The following is a 17,056-nucleotide window of genomic DNA, read 5'->3' on the forward strand; positions in this document are numbered from 1 at the left end:
GTATCACACTTTTTTAATATTTGAGAAAGTAAACATAAGTTACGGCTTCACTCCTCGAGCCATAATTTCTAGGTTGTTCTTATATATAATTCAGAGAACCTACGGTATAGTAATTGTAAAAGTGATGAATGTGTTTACTTCTTTTTCTCCTACTCAAAAGTACTTTCCTTCTTTCCTCTTGGACTTCTCTCTCTTTAGGTTCAGACGAATAGATTTTTCCCTGATTCCATCCTGTGCACTAATTTAATTCGTTTTTTAATTCTGCGGATATTTTAGTCTTTAGTGAAAAGACTAATGTTAGTAAAAAAATTGTCTGTTACACAACGTGAAAGCAACTGGGGCCCACAAAGGTGTATGTTGAGAGCTCCCCAGGGGAGGGGGAAGTAAGCTGATGTGATCTGAACGGAGACGAAAGAAAACAAACGGAGAAGAATGAAACTCTACTATTTTTTTCAACTCTTCTGTAAGTCTAAAATTATTTTAAAATAAGTTGTAAAACAAAAAGAAAAAAAGATGGATGAAAAACCCACCAATCAATTACCAAAATGGAAACCTGGAATTAGAGACCCAGGGAGGCGGCCACAGAGGGAGGTCCTGCGGAAGACGCAGTTAAGTGTGCAGCTTTCTGAGTCACACTGCGCCCACTGGCTGTATCTCTTAGTAGCTGTGTGATCTTGAGCATCAGCTTTCTCACCTTTAAAAATCCCAATAATATTACCTGCATCATTAGTTTATTACAGGGATAAAGTGAGGTGACCTATCTAAAGCTCTTAGCGTGGTATTTGTGTGGCATACTGTTTGCATCTGATAAGAGCCAGCAGTTAGTAAGGAGTGGGAGCCATGTTAAGGAAGGCAAGAGCTGACCCACTGGATAGCCAACCTGACCCTTGCATTACTTTCTGCAATCTTTTTTAAAATCTAGCTTACTAGGATTTTCTATATATATGTGCATCACAACAAACTATATACCGTGTTTATTGATTGTATTTTCAGACGCGATACCTTGATAACTCTAAAATTTCGATCTCCACCCCTGGTGTGCCCTATGAAATGCATCTTCAATTGCCTGCTCCGTTTATCCACTTGGGTGTCTATAGACTGTTAGATGGCCCCTCATCGTCCTCACATCCTGGCTTCCATGCCCTTGTAGAATTCCCTCCCCTTGAATGTGGACAGGACATGGGACTTTAATATGATAAAGATGATGGGGTGTCACTCTGGTGATTATGCTACATTATATGACTCCAACTTGCTAGCTGGCTTGCTCTAGTCTTGCTCTCCTTGCTGATTTTAAAGAAGCAAGCTTCCATAAATTCTAAAACTTCTAGGAAAGAAAGTCTGTATACAACCTGAGGGAGCTTGGATTCAGATCCTTTCCAATCAAGCCACCAGATGAGAACCCAGCTGGCTGATAGCTTGTTTGCTGGCTTGCAGAAAACTCAGCTAAGCTATGCTCGGAATCCGACCCCACAGAAACTATGAGATAATAAATTTGTGCTGTTTTAAGTCACTAAGCTTGTTGTAATTTGTTACACAGCATAGAAAACAAATACAAGAATCTAATAGGCATCTTCTCACAAATTAATCCTGTCCAAAAGAGAGTATTGGTCCTCCTGCCACTCAAATCTGTATTTCTTTTAGTGTTCCCTGAGTTAGCGGTTTGGCCATTCATCCAGCTGATCAGGTAAAACATCCTGATGGCTTTGTTCTTCTTAGATTAAAAAATCCTATCATTCTTACACATTATGTCCAAAATAAGAATACTCCTTATAGTCATTCGGTTCCATACACCATCAGTTCTTACCTGGGCTACTGTAATAGCCTCTTTGCTTCAATTCTTGACTCTCTAGAATCTATTTCCTCACAGTGGCCAGAGATACCATTTAACAAGGTAAATTGTTTATCAATTTCCTGCTCTCAAGCCTTCCAAATACCCTCCCATGACACTTGGAACAAAATCCAAAGCAATTATATTACTTGGGGCTCCAAATAATCTGGTTTACCAAAAACTCGCTTATCTCACATCGTCTCCTCCCCTCATCCATTTTTCTCCAACCTGGATATTCTTGACAGTCCCTGAACCCTCCAAGCATATTCCCTACTATGAGCCTTTAATTTGTTGTTCTTTCTGTCAGAAATATTTTCTATTAAATATTTTCACAACTTTCTTTTTCATTCAAACTTATGCCCACATGCTAGCTCTGCATACAGGCCTTCTGTAAATGACCTACTGAGAGTAGAAATTTGCAATACTCCCATTTCACTTACCTTGCCTTAGGTTTCATTTTTTATAGCACTTATTAAAACTATCCTTATTATAATTTGTTTATCCATTTATTTTCTGCCTTCTCAGTAGAAAATAAATTACATAAAGCTAAGTAATGTGTTGCTTTTGTTCACTTCTATATTCCAGAGCACTAATGGCACAAAGTAAGACGCTGATCAATCTGGCATAAACTGCAGTTGGGACCATTTGGAATCCTTCCAGAAAAGATACTCTGTCTCAGTGCTTTTAGAAGTCCAAGTTGCCTCAGAGAAAAGCACAAGAGTGTATTTCAAACTTTTATTGAGTAATGTTAACTAATCATGAGACTAAATTCTGTCTTCATCTTTTTGTATTGTTTTGATAAATTATTTAGATGAATTATCTTCATGAAGTAATGAATATCCCAATGGGCAGCTCTTGACTTCTCTGTCAGCTACCTCTCAACAATCATTTTATACTCTCTACTATGTATTTATGGCAAAGAAAAAAAAATAGTGTAGCAGAAAAGTAAAATAACTTATTCCCCCAAGTATGTGAGCAATGAGTGTTACAGGCAGGTCTGTAATGTTATCTGACAGAGGCCAGAGACTGTGTTCACAGACATCTGCATGGGGCGACTCAATCCATCCCACTGCCATTGGTTGACAGTTACAGACAAGAAGAAAAATCCAGGAACCGTAAATGAATTTTCTCACCAACAATTCATAGCAATTTGCAGAACATTGTGTTTTGCACATTTCCTTCACATATGTTCCATATGTTAAATAAAAGAAAGCTGCTTTTTAAGCTGCTTTTCATAACGTATACAAGATGATACTTGCTAACAGAGTTGTGCAATGTGTCAATAAGTGAAATAAAATAATTCTCCCTTCTCTTGTCTGAGGCAGCACTTTGTTGATGGAGCAATGGGTAGCCTAGATGATTGATAACAGAATCCACAACCTTTCACCTCCAAGTCACCAGTTTGAACTCTAGCTAGTTGAGCAAGGAGAGACATTTGTTTCCACAGGCAGCTCGTCAGAGGCTTGCATGAAATGAATGGGTGGTGTCTATTTGCTTACTGGACCTGAAATGACAGTTATTTTGCAGTGAGAAATAAATTCTGCTGTAGTAAAGGCCTAAATTATCATGATACTAATATTCTTCTTCAAAATCCTAAAGTAAACATATGATATTGGTTGGTATTTAGCTGTCTGACTAGCATTTTTATTCTCTGAGGCAATTTATAGTCAGTGTTTTCAATGTTCTCAACTTGAGATAATTATTATTTTAGATTTTTAATAATTAAAACTTAAATGTAGTATAGTATCAAACCAAATATGCATGTAATAATTAAGGTTTTGCCTTAGATTTATTCTCATTTCTCAGAAGTTGGAATGCTACCTTTTGGTAAATTTAAATAGTCTTTATAATACTTCGTTAATTTAATAATTAATAAATTTATAAGTAAACACATAGAAAGATGTTTTTTGAGGACACTTCAGGATAAAAGAAATTCCACTTACCTCTATTAGACTGACATGTGATCCAATGGGTGAGTTAATCATAAGTAAGTCAGGTTTCTTGGGCCCTCCTGTCTCCAAGAAGCTATCAAAATATATGTAATGGAAGAAAAAGTTATTTTTACAGGTAATTAAAATATATATAATTATTTGTAAGAGTCTCCTTTGTTTGGCATATAGAGTCCCTGTACTCAGTAAGGATGTCATTAGAGCTATTTAAAAATGTTCCAGCCCGGCCCATGTGACTCAGCGGTTGAGCATCGACCTATGATCCAGGAGATCGAGATTTGATTCTCGGTCAGGACACATGCCTGCCCGGGTTTCGGGCTTGATCCCCAGTAGGGGCTGTGATGTGCAGGAGGCAGCCAATCAATGACTCTCTCATCACTGATGTTTCTATCTCACTCTCTCCCCTTCTCCTTTCCTCTCTCTGAAATCAATAAAGATCTACACACACACACACACACACACACACACACACACACACACAAAATACATTCCAGTTGTCCTTCCTGGCACACAGTAAGGTAAGTATTACACCTCCCTGCCTCTATTGAAGTTAGGTGTGCGCACGTGATTTGCTTTTTCTAATAAAATGTGAGTGCAAATGGCATATGTAACTTTTTCTGCTGTTGCTGTGATCATGAAAGCATAAACCAACTGCTCCTACCAACTCACACTGAGCATGTACCATGAACAATTTGAGGGAGATCTATGCACAAGGAATTGCATAGATTATTAGGAGGGTAAGTAGAGACAGTTTCACTGTTAGGCAACTGATAAAAAAAAAAAAAAAAAAAAGACATGGAAACTGATTCCTCAGGGAGATTTTCAGAGAAATCAGAATGTGGTATATAGTATATGACATGCCCCTTTAAAGCCTTCTCCCCTACCGGGTCTTTGGTAAAATCTTTTTTGCATACTACTCCTCTGCAGAGTGTATTTTCTTTGGGGTTCTGGAAAAAAAGAAGTTTCAAAGTTACAACAGGAAGAAACCTGAAGCTGCCAATGAGGGGCAATCAACACAATTTTCCCAGAAGATAAACCAAAGGTATATGTGGCTAGAAAAACTAGCCTTTTGTGATTAATATTTAGGTCTTCATAAATACTGCAAATGCTAAATGTTGATTCAACCAACAATTGTGAATATGTGTACTGGAAATATTAGAAGAGGGAAAGTGTGTGTGTTGGGAGAGGAGCCAAAGGGGAGAAATAAAACGTCATCCAAGGAATTCAAGTAGATACCTGTAACTGACGATCAGGAAATATCAGCATGCCTGTTATTTAGAAACATGGACTAAAGCACTAGAAGAAACCATTTAATGAGTTGAAGGCACTTCTCTCTGGGTAACAGAAGCTGGGAGTGAGGTATATTGTATTGATTATTTGACATAAAATAATATAAAAGTAAAATTAAACAAAATGTATTCATACCCTCTCCTTCTCAATCATCTAAATTTCTGTTTTGATGTCTTTAATAAAAAAAAAGTTTAATATTATTGTGAATATGAAAAAAAAAGTGTTCATTTTACAAAACTAGAAAATACAGAAAAGTATCCTTCTACCTTGATTACGCTTCCTTCGCCAATGTCCAGAGTTGTTCTGTCTCACACAGGAAATGAGGATCTCAGAGGAAATAAGAAACCGCTCAACCAGATATCAGTGTTTTGCTGGAATACTGAGACCATCTTCCACCTCAGTATTCACAGGACATAAAATGTCAGCTTAATAAATAATATGGATTGAAATTTTCCAATTGACAATTGAATGTGAGAAGAGGGTCGATGCCGATTATCAGAGCACAAGGCAACGCGTACTGTTCAGAAAAGACTTGAAATAATCAAGAAAATCATTAACTGTGATGTATTACACAATTATATTATTGTGAGGACCACGAGAACACTCAACGAATCTATTTCACGGAAGGATTTTGGATCAATCAAGTAAAGAAAATAATAAAGAAGGAAAACAGACAATAGCAGACTTTTGCCTCTTCTTTCTTCCCCTCTCTCCCTCCCTTCCTTCCTTCTTCCCTCCTCCCTTCCTTTTCTGTAAAAAAGTGAAGGGAAGGTAATTCTCAGTAAGTAAAAAGGTTTCTCCTCAAGAAACAGTTGTTTCAGGCTCAGGATTCAGCCCAGAATCAATCTTAGCTGAGGAGCAGGGGGAGAGAATCAGGATTGACCGGGCACTTTTCCGATGGCGGTGACCTCCGGGCTTACCATTCTTGTTGACGTTGTTTTCAACTTGTAGTTTCCTAATGTTTCCCACTAAATCGATTATTGCCTTTAGAAGTAATTTCATGGCTTTTGGAGTACTACAGTTTTATCTTTCTAACCTTCATGGTGCTGTGAAAGATTGGTCTCATTTCTTCTTAATTCTGATTCTTCTTCGAGGTTATTCTTTCACTCTCCCAGGGAATCATCAGGTATCATTTTATTAGTCTTACACATCATGCTCCCTCTGGGGGATTTGTGCTGACTAATTCATCTTTCCTGACAATTGCCAAATAAATGGTAGCCAGAGCACTTGTTTTATTTCCGTGAACTTATTTTATTGCTTACCACCTTCCACAGCAGTGAGCAGTTATAAAGACCAAATAAACCAGGATTTCTTTTTCCAATATTATATATAATGGCCAGTTTTAAATCATTTTAGTTGCAAAACTTTGTAAAGAATAGTTTAACCCTACTTTTTTTTTTTTTTAACCTGATGTACTTATTTCCTCCTGCATGTGGCAGCAGAGGGTAACAGAAAAAACAACTCACTAGTATTGAGAGTATTCGGCCCCAGCTCTGCATATGACCTCGCACAATTTACTTAGCCCTCCAAGCCTCGGTTTTGTCATCTGTAAAAGACAGAAACCAACCTCTGAAGTGGCTGAAGTTTTAAGAGATTGAGTTTCCAGTAAGAAAAAAATATCTCCCAATTGTCAACTCTTTAAACGCCAACCAGTTCATCCAAGAGTACATTTTACTTTCCATTCATTAACATGTATCCAGAAAGTAAGGTACAAATGTCTGTTTTTTTAAAAGATGCCTTATGGTGAAATGTCCTTTTACACATACACAATTACCATTAGACCAACATGCTCAAATCATTAAAGGCTACAAAGTTTGGAACACGGTTTTAGAGCAAGTTGGTAGAGTAAAAGATAGTTTTGATTTTTCCTCCCGGATCCAGCTTCAGAGTCTAAAATACTTACAATGTAGTCCTTATCAGAAAAAGTTTTCCAACTCCTGGAATTAAATTTAAAAGTAGGGGAGAAAGGACACATCTTTCTTACCGAAGAACTCCAAAAATTAAATATAGAAGAAGTGTGAGAAATAGAAAACCACCATTAGAACAGAACACCAATAATTGCTGCAGATAAGATTCACAGATGAATGGTCAAATTAGTGGACAAGCCCCAGCCGGTTTGGCTCAGTGGTTAGAGCATCAGCCTGCAGACTGAAGGGTCCCAGGTTCAATTCCGGCCAAGGGCACATACCTCAGTTTGCAGGCTCAATCCCCAGCCCTGGTCAGGGTGCGTGCAGGAAGCAACCAATTGATGTGTCTCTCTCACACTGATGTTTCTCTCTATCTCTCCTCTCTCTCCCCCTTCCACTCTCTCTGAAAAGCAAAGGAAAAAATATCCTAGGGTGAGGATTTAAAAATAAAAATAAAAAATAGTGGACAAAACTTTGAGAAACCTGATAGTTGCATAGCTTCAAAGTATTCCTCCCAGATATATATTAATTATTACGGTCATTTTAACATGTACGCAGACTTTTTGATACACTTCCCTTCAGAAAACTAAGCTCAATTCTCTTCCTCTTTAGTGAGGGCTGGGTTTAATGACTCACTTGTAAAGAACACAATATGCAAAGGGAAACAGTGACTTTACAGCAGAGAAACCTGGCAGATATAATCTCAATCAAGCGCTCAAGTTTACACTCACCAGTGATAAAGGGCATTGGTATCATGTGCCTCCGGTAGGATGCTATAAGAAGGGCATTTCATCTACGTAGTATTCTTCCCCAACTCCCCGCACCTCAATGTAATTATGGGAAAACATCATTTATGCCCAAATTATGCTACATCTAACCAGTCATCTTCAAAAGTCTTAAGGTCTTGAAAAACAGGAAATACTGAGAAAATGCCATAAACCAGAGGAAACTGAGAGACGTGAGGCCTAAACACATTACAGTAGCCTGGACTGGCTCCAGGAATAGAAAAAGGACACTACTAGAAAAATATATATCTGATAAATGAATATTTTGGAGAATATATAGAGAATACTTAGAATTCTGTAAGTCAAATATCCCATTAAAATGAAAAAAACCTTAAGTTGGCTGAGGCATGCTGACTTGCCCCAGAGTGAAAGTGGAAACACAGAGGGCTCTGAGGCCTGAGCGCACTCCTTTCACCGTCCTCTCCATTCCCCAAACCCTATCCCAATATCAAGGCCAGATTACATATAATGCATAGGAACTGAAGTTTTTAAAAGCTTTTTTTAAAAAGTTTTAATAAAGTTTATTATTTAAATAAATAACTCCAGTGTTTGCCTATTCTTCTCTCAGAAATCACAATCGCCCTCGAAAGATGCTAGGAGAGAACAGAGATGTGAAACTCATTGTCAACAAAATAACAGAACAGAGTAAAGGCCGGCTGAAAGTAGCCCATGTCAAATGGAAGGCAGGAAAATGTGGAGAAAGGACGCCCCCAGCTGTACATCCCTGACACTGCTGGTAGAACACATTCTCCAAATAGCTGTCTCGTTCTGAGAAACAAAACCAGAAAGTATTTGCTTTTAATAAGGAAGAAAGGTAAGTGGGCAGGCAGTGAGAGCATGCCTATATCTCATTTGGTAGAAGTGATGCCGTTGTAACTAACCTAGTTATTAATAACAAGGGAGGAGCAAAGGGAAGGCCAAATAGTACAGGCATGCCATGTGTGCAGCTTTGCCAGGAAGGTGCAGTTTAATACGCCCCAGGAAGCCTCCAGTCTATTCCCCACAGATCGCTGGAGAAGGGGACTGGGCAGGCGGAGAACAGACTCAAGCCCAGTAAAATCTGGGTGAAACAGGGAAGGTACTTGCCTGTCAATCACACTTGGGAACAGGTCATTGGCGAGAATAGGTGTGGCCACTGCAAGCAGATTTGATATATTTAATCCCCTAAACTAAGAAGTTTGCTCTCCTGCCATGTTCTCTTGGCTCCCGGTGCTCTTGGTTCCCTGGGGCGTGCTCTCCTGTACTGCTTTCACGTTCAATAATTTCCAGGTGGCCTAAATTCTAAGACAATCCTCCTACTTCATTACGTACAACATCTTTTTTTTAATACATCTTTATTGATTTCAGAGAGAGGAAAGGAGGGGGAGAGAGAGAGACAGAAACATCAGTGATGGGAGAGTCATTGATCGGCTGCCTAGCCCACAACCTGGGCATGTGCCCTGACAGGGAATCAAACCCCAATCTCCTGGATCCTAGGTTGATGCTCAACCGCTGAGCCACGCCCGGCCAGGCACATATAACATCTTATTGCAAAGAAACAAATTTTTTTTGAACAATATGACAGTATATAGTAAGTAAAATCTCTTTTTTTTAGATCTGTTTCATAAGATGAAGAATGATTAGACCACCAACCATACACCCTCTGCGGCTCGCTCTCCTTGGTCAGGAGCTGCTTCCTTTCTCTGACACAAGTTACTTTGATCTCTGCTTCAGCACCACCACTTCCACGTCACTAGTGCATCAGCCTTCTCCATGAACCAGCATCCTCTTTTTCATCATCCGAGTCTGTGAGGCCATCCGGAAAGGGTAACCTCAGCACCAAGTCCTTATAGCATCCCTCCTTGGCACCAACAACTAACTAAATCAACTGTCACTGCTTATTCCAAGTCCAAAACCTTCCACCATTCACTGGCCCAAGAGGAAATTGGAATGACCCAGACAGAGTTACAAACATACTTCAGGACCATATCATAGAGGCCAGGAGGCAAGAATTTCCTGGTTACGTGCCCCTGCCCCTCCCTGGGTTGTGGGCAAGGGGAAAATTCTCATAGAAGATTTGGGCAGAGAACCAATGACATTGTTAGAAAACCTTAAATAGAATCACGGTAATCTTCAAAAAGATGGGGCTGTAATATCAGCCAGTCCTACCAGTAAATAATTATCTTTTCTTTGATCTCTTTAGAAGTTCAGAGTGTTACTGTATTTTATTCGTGTCCACCATTTTAGAAGATTAAGTGTAATTTAATTAATTAAATTTTAAAAAATATGTTTTTATTGATATTTAGAGAGAGAGGAAGGGAGAGGGATAGATAGAAACATCGATGAGAGAGAAATATCATGGATCAGCTGCCTCCTGCACGCCCCCACTGGGGATCGAGCCCCCAACCTAGGCATGTGCCCTGATGGGAATCAAACCATGACTGCTTGGTTCCTGGGTCAACGCTCAACCACTGAGCCACACTTGGCTGGGCCAATTAATTTATTTTTTAATCCTTACTCATCAATATGTTTTTATTGATTTTAGAGAGAGAGGAAGGGGTAGGGAGAGAGAAAGAGAAACATCGATGTGAGAGAGAAACATTGATGGGTTGCCTCCCCTACGTGCCCTCACCTGGGATGGAATCCACAACCTAGGTATGTGCCCTGACTGGGAATCAAACCCAGGACCCTTCAGTGCACAGGATGATGCTCCAAACAACCGAGCCACACTGGCCAGGCTCAAGTGTATTTTATTAAGAGAGCCTGATCATTTTGTTTATGGTTCAAGGAGGAAGAAACATGGCCAGCTCCCTATCTGGCCCATGCACTTTATCCCTACACTTAAGCAAAATAAAAAATACTACATGTCAGAGAATGTCAGTTCTCTCATACAGTTTTCAAAACATAAATACAAAGTTTCTCCAGATATGTAGTGCTATGAGAAATAGGTGTGTTTTTAACCAATTTGACTTCCTCAAAAATGTCACATAGGAGAAAAACTGCTACCTAGTATTCTAATTGGTACAGTCCCTTAGTAAATGAGCCAAGAAATAAAATACAAAAAATAAAAATAAAAAGTATCTTTCTACATTCATTCAGATAGACAGAACAGACAAATGTGAGGGTGTCTGCCAAGGCTATCGCTCTCTTCTCTACTTCCCTACCCACATAGATGTAGGCCTAGACAGTGCTTATTCTAGACACCCTGAATTCTTTCTGGTAATGTTTATTTAGTTCATGGGTAGACATTTCCTCTAAGCTTATAAAATAAGATTTTCTTTCCTGAGAACTTGGTTTTTGGCTTAGATACAACAGTTAGAGTCTTTTTTTAAAAAAAAATGAGTAAAATGTGACCTATAATGGGTATTGGTGTGGTAGTTGTTGAACATTATATTCTAAGTGATTTCACGCAGTTCTATGTACTAAATACCTTCTATGGTTGATGACAACTGTATTAGTTATCTATTGCTGCATAACAAATTACAACACACTTAGCAGTTTCTGTCTGTAAGTTGGTCAGGAGCAGCTTTGCTGGGTCTTCTGCTTAGAGTCTCACAAGTCTGCCAAGCCTGCTGTGTTCTCAGCTATGTTCTTGAGCTGTAACTCGACTCGGAAAGTATCTGCTTCTAAAACTCCTCCAGGTTTTTGGCAGAATTGGTTTCCTTGCACCTGTATGACTTAGGACCCACCTTCTCACTGCCTGTTGGATGGTGGATTCTTTTAGGACCTAGAAGCCACCTTCGGTTGCCTGCCAGGTGGCCCTGATGCCTAAGCAGTTCACACCCTGACTCTGCTTATTCAAGGCCAGCAAGAGAGTCTCTCTCTTCAGCTTGCTAAGACAATCTTACGTAACAAAACGTAATCATGAGAGTGGCATTCCATAACCTGTGTCAGGTGGTCTGTTTGTCAGGAGGAAGTGGGGAAGTGATTTTACAAGGGCATGACTCCACAGGGGCCCCCTAGGGTATGTCTGCCACAGTGACCCAATAAATGTAGCCAGCTTTGATCTCTCTGCTAGGCTCTAGACTACCATGCATTTCCACTTGACACCGAATAGGTATGTAAAAGTGAACATGTAAAAATTAAAAAAAAAAGTCTGATCCCTGTTCATGACCCCCAACCAAACCTACTTCTGAAATTTCAGTTGATGATACAATGTACACTTTCCTCAAGGCAAAATCTTAAGAATTGTCCATGATTTACCTCCCTACCCCGCCTACTATAGTCAATCCATCAGTGAGTATAGTTAGCTCGACTTTCAAGTCCCAAATCTAACCACTTATCATATATACTGTTCACCATCCTGATTATAAAAAGCCTTCCTACAAGTATTCCAGCTCTGGCTCAATATAATGCATTTGATACAGAAAAAGAATTACATTTAAAATAATAATAAGAGGCAGCAAGAGAGAAAACGAAAAAGGAGAGATGAGGGAGAAGACACAGAAAGGCAGAAGGAGAGGGGGAAGTGGAAGAGAGATGAGAAAGTTCAGGAGAGTCGGATGTAGGTGAGAGGGAAAGAGAGAGACAGAAGAATGACCGTATGGGGGGAAATTGAGGAGGGTGGATGACTAAAGAAAGGAGAATTAAGAGAGAACAGAAAAAGACACAATGGAGTCAGCCTTCTTTCTCTCTTTTCCATGTGTGAATTATCAGCAAACCCTACTGATTCTCAATATAGCTGAAACCTGTCCATTTGCCACTACTTCTCTAATACAAGCTATCACCTCGTGTCTGGGCTACTTTAACACTTCCTAAATGGACAACTTATTTATTACATAATGTTTTATTATCATTCCGCATTTTGTAATTGGTTCCTTACTGCCTTCATTTTTTGTTGTTGTTCTTAATTCTCACCTGAGGATTTTTCCCCCCATTGCTTTTTAGAGAGAGTGGAAGGGGCGGGGGGATGGGGGGGCATCAATGTGAAAGAGACACACCGATTGGTTGCCTCCCACACCTGCCCTAACCTGGGAATCGAACCTGCAAGCCAGGTACATGCCCTTGATCGGAAATCAAACCCGAGACCCTTCTGTGCTCGGGAAGACACTGTAACCACTGAGCACGCTGGCCAGGGCTCCTTCATTTATTTAGAGTATCCTTCATGAGTCTTATAAAGAATTCAAATGTGCCCTGGCCAGCAAGTTCAGTGGTTAGAGTGTCTTCCCGTGCACAGAACGGTCGCGGGTTCGATTCCCAGTCAAGGGCATGTACCTGGGTTGCAGGATCCTGGGTTGGGGTGGGTGTGGGAGGCGGCTAATCAGTGTGTCTCTTTCACATTGATGTTTCTCTCTCTCTCTCTCCCCTCCCCATCTCCCTTCCATTCTCTCTAAAAAAATAAATCAATGGAAGAAATATCCTCGGGTGAAGATTAACAAAAAGAGAGAGAGACAGAGAATTCAAATGCTCATAAGAGCTCGGTGCAGTAAAAAAAAAAATTGTGGGGGGCAAAGTATTGATACTGGTGAAGAGGGTGTAGACAATAAATGAGCAAACACAAATGGGGATAATTAGTAATAATGAAAGACTAAATAATGATGTTTAGTGGAGCTAGGTGGTTAGTTTTGCACTTCTCAGGCCCTTAGTACCATTTAACTGAGTAAAAATATATATGGTTCAAATTATAGTAAAATATTTTTCCTTCTTTGACATTTATTCAACAAATATTTATTGTTGACCTATGATATTTCTGGAAATGTGGTCTGGATGATAAAGTTACTTTTTAAACTTTCTGATAAACATGAACTTTAGGTCCCTTACCTTTTGCAATTACACCTTCCAACTTCAACCAGTGAAAAACTTAAAAGGTAAATGAAACATTGTAACAAAAGAACACCCACATAACTTAAAATGTGAAGAATTCTTTAATTCAAACATGTTAATTTGGAAAACAGAGAACTATTCTTATAAGGCTATATTTTTACGTTGGAAGAACGCATGATCTGCCCCTTTGCCATACCTGAGAGATGTCTAGGTTACTTATATATCTTATTAACAATTTTATAGGTCTACAGCCACTATGGTGATCAAAAATTTTCCAAAGGTAATTTGTCAAAATGAAATTAACTTTTACTATTTATTATATGAAAAAATATCAGTTGGAGGAATAGTTGAAAATACTGTATTGTCATTTTTTAGCTAGGTTCTATGTGAGGTTTCAATACAGAAAACAGATCAGTGGAACTTCAGAATGATGGTGCCAAGAGGAAATGAAACTCTTCTTCACTGTAAAAAGTATGTAATTAATTAAAAAGAAAAAATTATATAATTAAGTATGCAGACAATTATTATAAACCATATCATCTATTGGCACCTGGGTCTTAATATTTATGAATAAATCCTTCAGTATTTTTTGTTGTTATTTAAGACTAATTTAAGCCACCTGTTTTCTGATACTGTGGACTTAAATCTTGATGTTCAATAATCTGTATAACAATGTTCAAAGTTACTTGTATATAATATACATGATATCAGCATAAAATAGTTTACAATTACATTCCAGGGTCTATTTTGTGGTATTACAAGAAAAGGTATGGTGAGTATATTTCTGCTCTTTTCAAGTCGGATTCTTTACTTCAGAATCAGTAGAATTCTGTTCCCCTCTTATGAGTAAACCACTTAGCTACCCAGAGAACACAGACATCCATAAAAGAAGAAAAGGTAGTTGCAACACATTTTCTCTAAAAATAAAAATACATTGTATGTAGAACTATGAAACTGACACTATGCATTTTATGAGATATAAGAATGATGTCTACCTTTTAAAAAATATAACTAATAAACACAATACTTGAAACAAACTGTGAAGACTTGGAGTTAAGAATTACAAAAATTTACAAAACCAACAGGGACATAAGCATTGAGACACAACACAACTTACCACATTTGGAAATTACAAGAAATGAACTCTGATTTGATTTTAAAAAATAAAAAAATAAAAAGTGATATCTTTACAGACGCAGATAAATTTTATGGCAATTTCTTAGGAAAAAAGCTGTATGTAAACCCACTGTCCATTGCACATAAAACTGGGAACAGTTGACTGCATGGTACAATTTATATAGTTCTCATTCCATAGAGTTCAGTGATTCTAAACATAAAGTCTTCTTAACGTTCTAATAAAACAATTCTCCCAGGCACATCTGCAACAATGACCTCTACATTATTACTCTAGTCAAGTTCTAGTGCCAGGAGTAGGAAAAACAAAATATGTAGAACCTTCTCACAGATGATTTTGTGTGTGTGTGTGTTTTAATGTTATTGATTTCAGAGAGAGGAAGAGAAAGGGAGATAGAAACATCAATGATGAGAATCATTGATCAGTTGCTTCCTGCACACCCCCCATTGGGGATCAAGCCCACAACCCAGGCATGTGCCCTGACCGGGAATTGAACTGAACAGTGATCACCTGGTTCATGGGTCGATGCTCAACCACTGAGCCATGTTGGTTGGGCAAGGCTTATTTTTGTTTGGGTGTTCTACTTATTATTTATGCATGCCTGATCTCTTGTGAAACTAAAACCTTTTAGGAATGTCAAGGTTAGAAGTGAGGTTCTGTAATTTTCCATTCATCATCAGATACTAGATTCAAGCATCAGATTGCCTTTCAATTCATTTACTTGGCTGGTGCCAAAGTCTGTTCAAATGTTCCCCGTGTTGTTTAGTTTTGTATTTGAGACTCAAAGTATTGCTTCCAAGTATTCTATGAGCTTTCCAAAATATTTCAATGAAGATAGGTTGGTAAATGTCATAAAAATGATTATATTTAAAAAAAAGTTCAAGTAAATCTACAAGCAAGTGGGGAGGGGAAGCACTCCCAAGCAGATGGTTAACTCTTAACAATAAGTATAATAAAAGTAAGGTACAGATAGAGACCTCCATTCTCTATATAGGCAGGGATCACAGGCCTTATCAGCAGCAAGCAGTTACAGACAGTCCCCCCTCATCACCCCTAAAGGATTTCAGGGATGGAAGTCTCTGAGGAGGGAACGAGACAGCCAGTAAGCCAGTACAAGCAGAAGAGGGAAAACTGAGAGAGAGAGTTAAACAGCAGTTTGTAGTCATCCAGAAAATCTAGATGCCAAGCAGTTTGAAGACATCTAGTAAATCCTACCTTCCCTAAACTAGGGACACTTATAAGTAAATGGTTTGCACTTCTCCTCTCCAACCAGAGGGTAAATACCTTGAATCACTCTACTCTGGGAGACACAGCAGAAATCCAATTAGTGCCATTTGCCAACCACACCCAAGGACAGATGAAGTTAAAAGAGAATAAACCTCACCCAACAGGCATGACTCAGTGGTTGAGCATCGACCTATGATCCAGGAGGTCAGGATTTGATTCCTGGTCAGGGCACATGCCTGGGTTGCCTGCTAGAGCCTCAGCAGGGGGGTGAGGGAGGCAGGTGATCAATGACTCTCATTGACGTTTCTCTCTCCCCCTCTCCCTTTCTCTCACTGAAATCAACTGGAAAAAAAAAGAGCAAGAATAAACCTCATTTTGGTACTTCAGCATAAAGCGGATGAATATTCTATTGAGAACCTCCCCTAAGATCTCCCCTAAACTCCCAATCTTTAAAACCCCTCAAAAGAAAGGTCCCAGCCAGTGCTCTCCTTTCCAGGAGCACACCTTAGCCTCCCCCTCATCGTTCTTCTCCCACAGGCATGCATCTCCTAAACTCTAAGGGACCCCAGAAGCCTGCAACCAGGGCAACAATGGGCAGCAGCAGTTCGCCCCAGACAAACCCCCTGAAACTGTCCCCAAGGCCCCCTTTCTCTGACTTAGTGAGCCAAAGCTGACAGGCCTTGGCTCATTTCCACAGCCCTTTCTTGTTTCGCTATCCCCAGCTTTAATAAACATCCTTTTAACTAAAAAAAAAAAAAGTAAGGCACTGATGATATACTGTATATTTACCATTAGCAGGAAAATAATGATTAAGCAGTAAAAACATGTAAAACTGAGACTGGAAGGTTATGAGCACATCCCAAGCAAAAAGCCAAGCAGGAATGAAACCACAGTGGCAGGAAGAACAAGACAGGAAATGCAGAAGAGCAAGTACTGTAGTGTCCTGGCAAAGTGTGGGCACCTGAATTCCATTTGAAGGCATCAGTATACTGATAAATAGCCATCCTAGCAAACACTCAGCCCACATGCTCAGGGCCAGACCCTGAGGGGCAAAAAGCAACAACAATGTGACCAGGTGAACAAAAGGGCACACTGGTGTGGAATTAACCAGCCTCCTCTGCAGGACACAATTCTCTCTTTTTTTAAGGAACATCTTTATTTAATTTATTTAATTTAATTATTTTATTTTATTT

General features: G+C 39.2%; 1 protein-coding gene across 1 annotated transcript in view; it reads right to left on the reverse strand.

Annotated features, from left to right (window-relative positions):
- Positions 1–17,056, reverse strand: part of LOC308561623 (uncharacterized protein) — a gene marked incomplete at its 5' end in the record, with an annotated part of 21,423 nt that continues 4,367 nt past the window's right edge. The window contains 2 exons of the mRNA XM_081146977.1: positions 1–3,332; positions 3,772–3,853. Coding sequence (XP_081003103.1) covers positions 3,324–3,332; positions 3,772–3,853 — 91 coding nt within the window. The 3' untranslated portion in view covers positions 1–3,323. The remainder of the gene's footprint in view (positions 3,333–3,771; positions 3,854–17,056) is intronic.

Source organism: Miniopterus schreibersii (genome assembly GCF_964146895.1).
Source record: "Miniopterus schreibersii genome assembly, chromosome: 9".
NCBI classification, from domain to species: domain Eukaryota; kingdom Metazoa; phylum Chordata; class Mammalia; order Chiroptera; family Miniopteridae; genus Miniopterus; species Miniopterus schreibersii.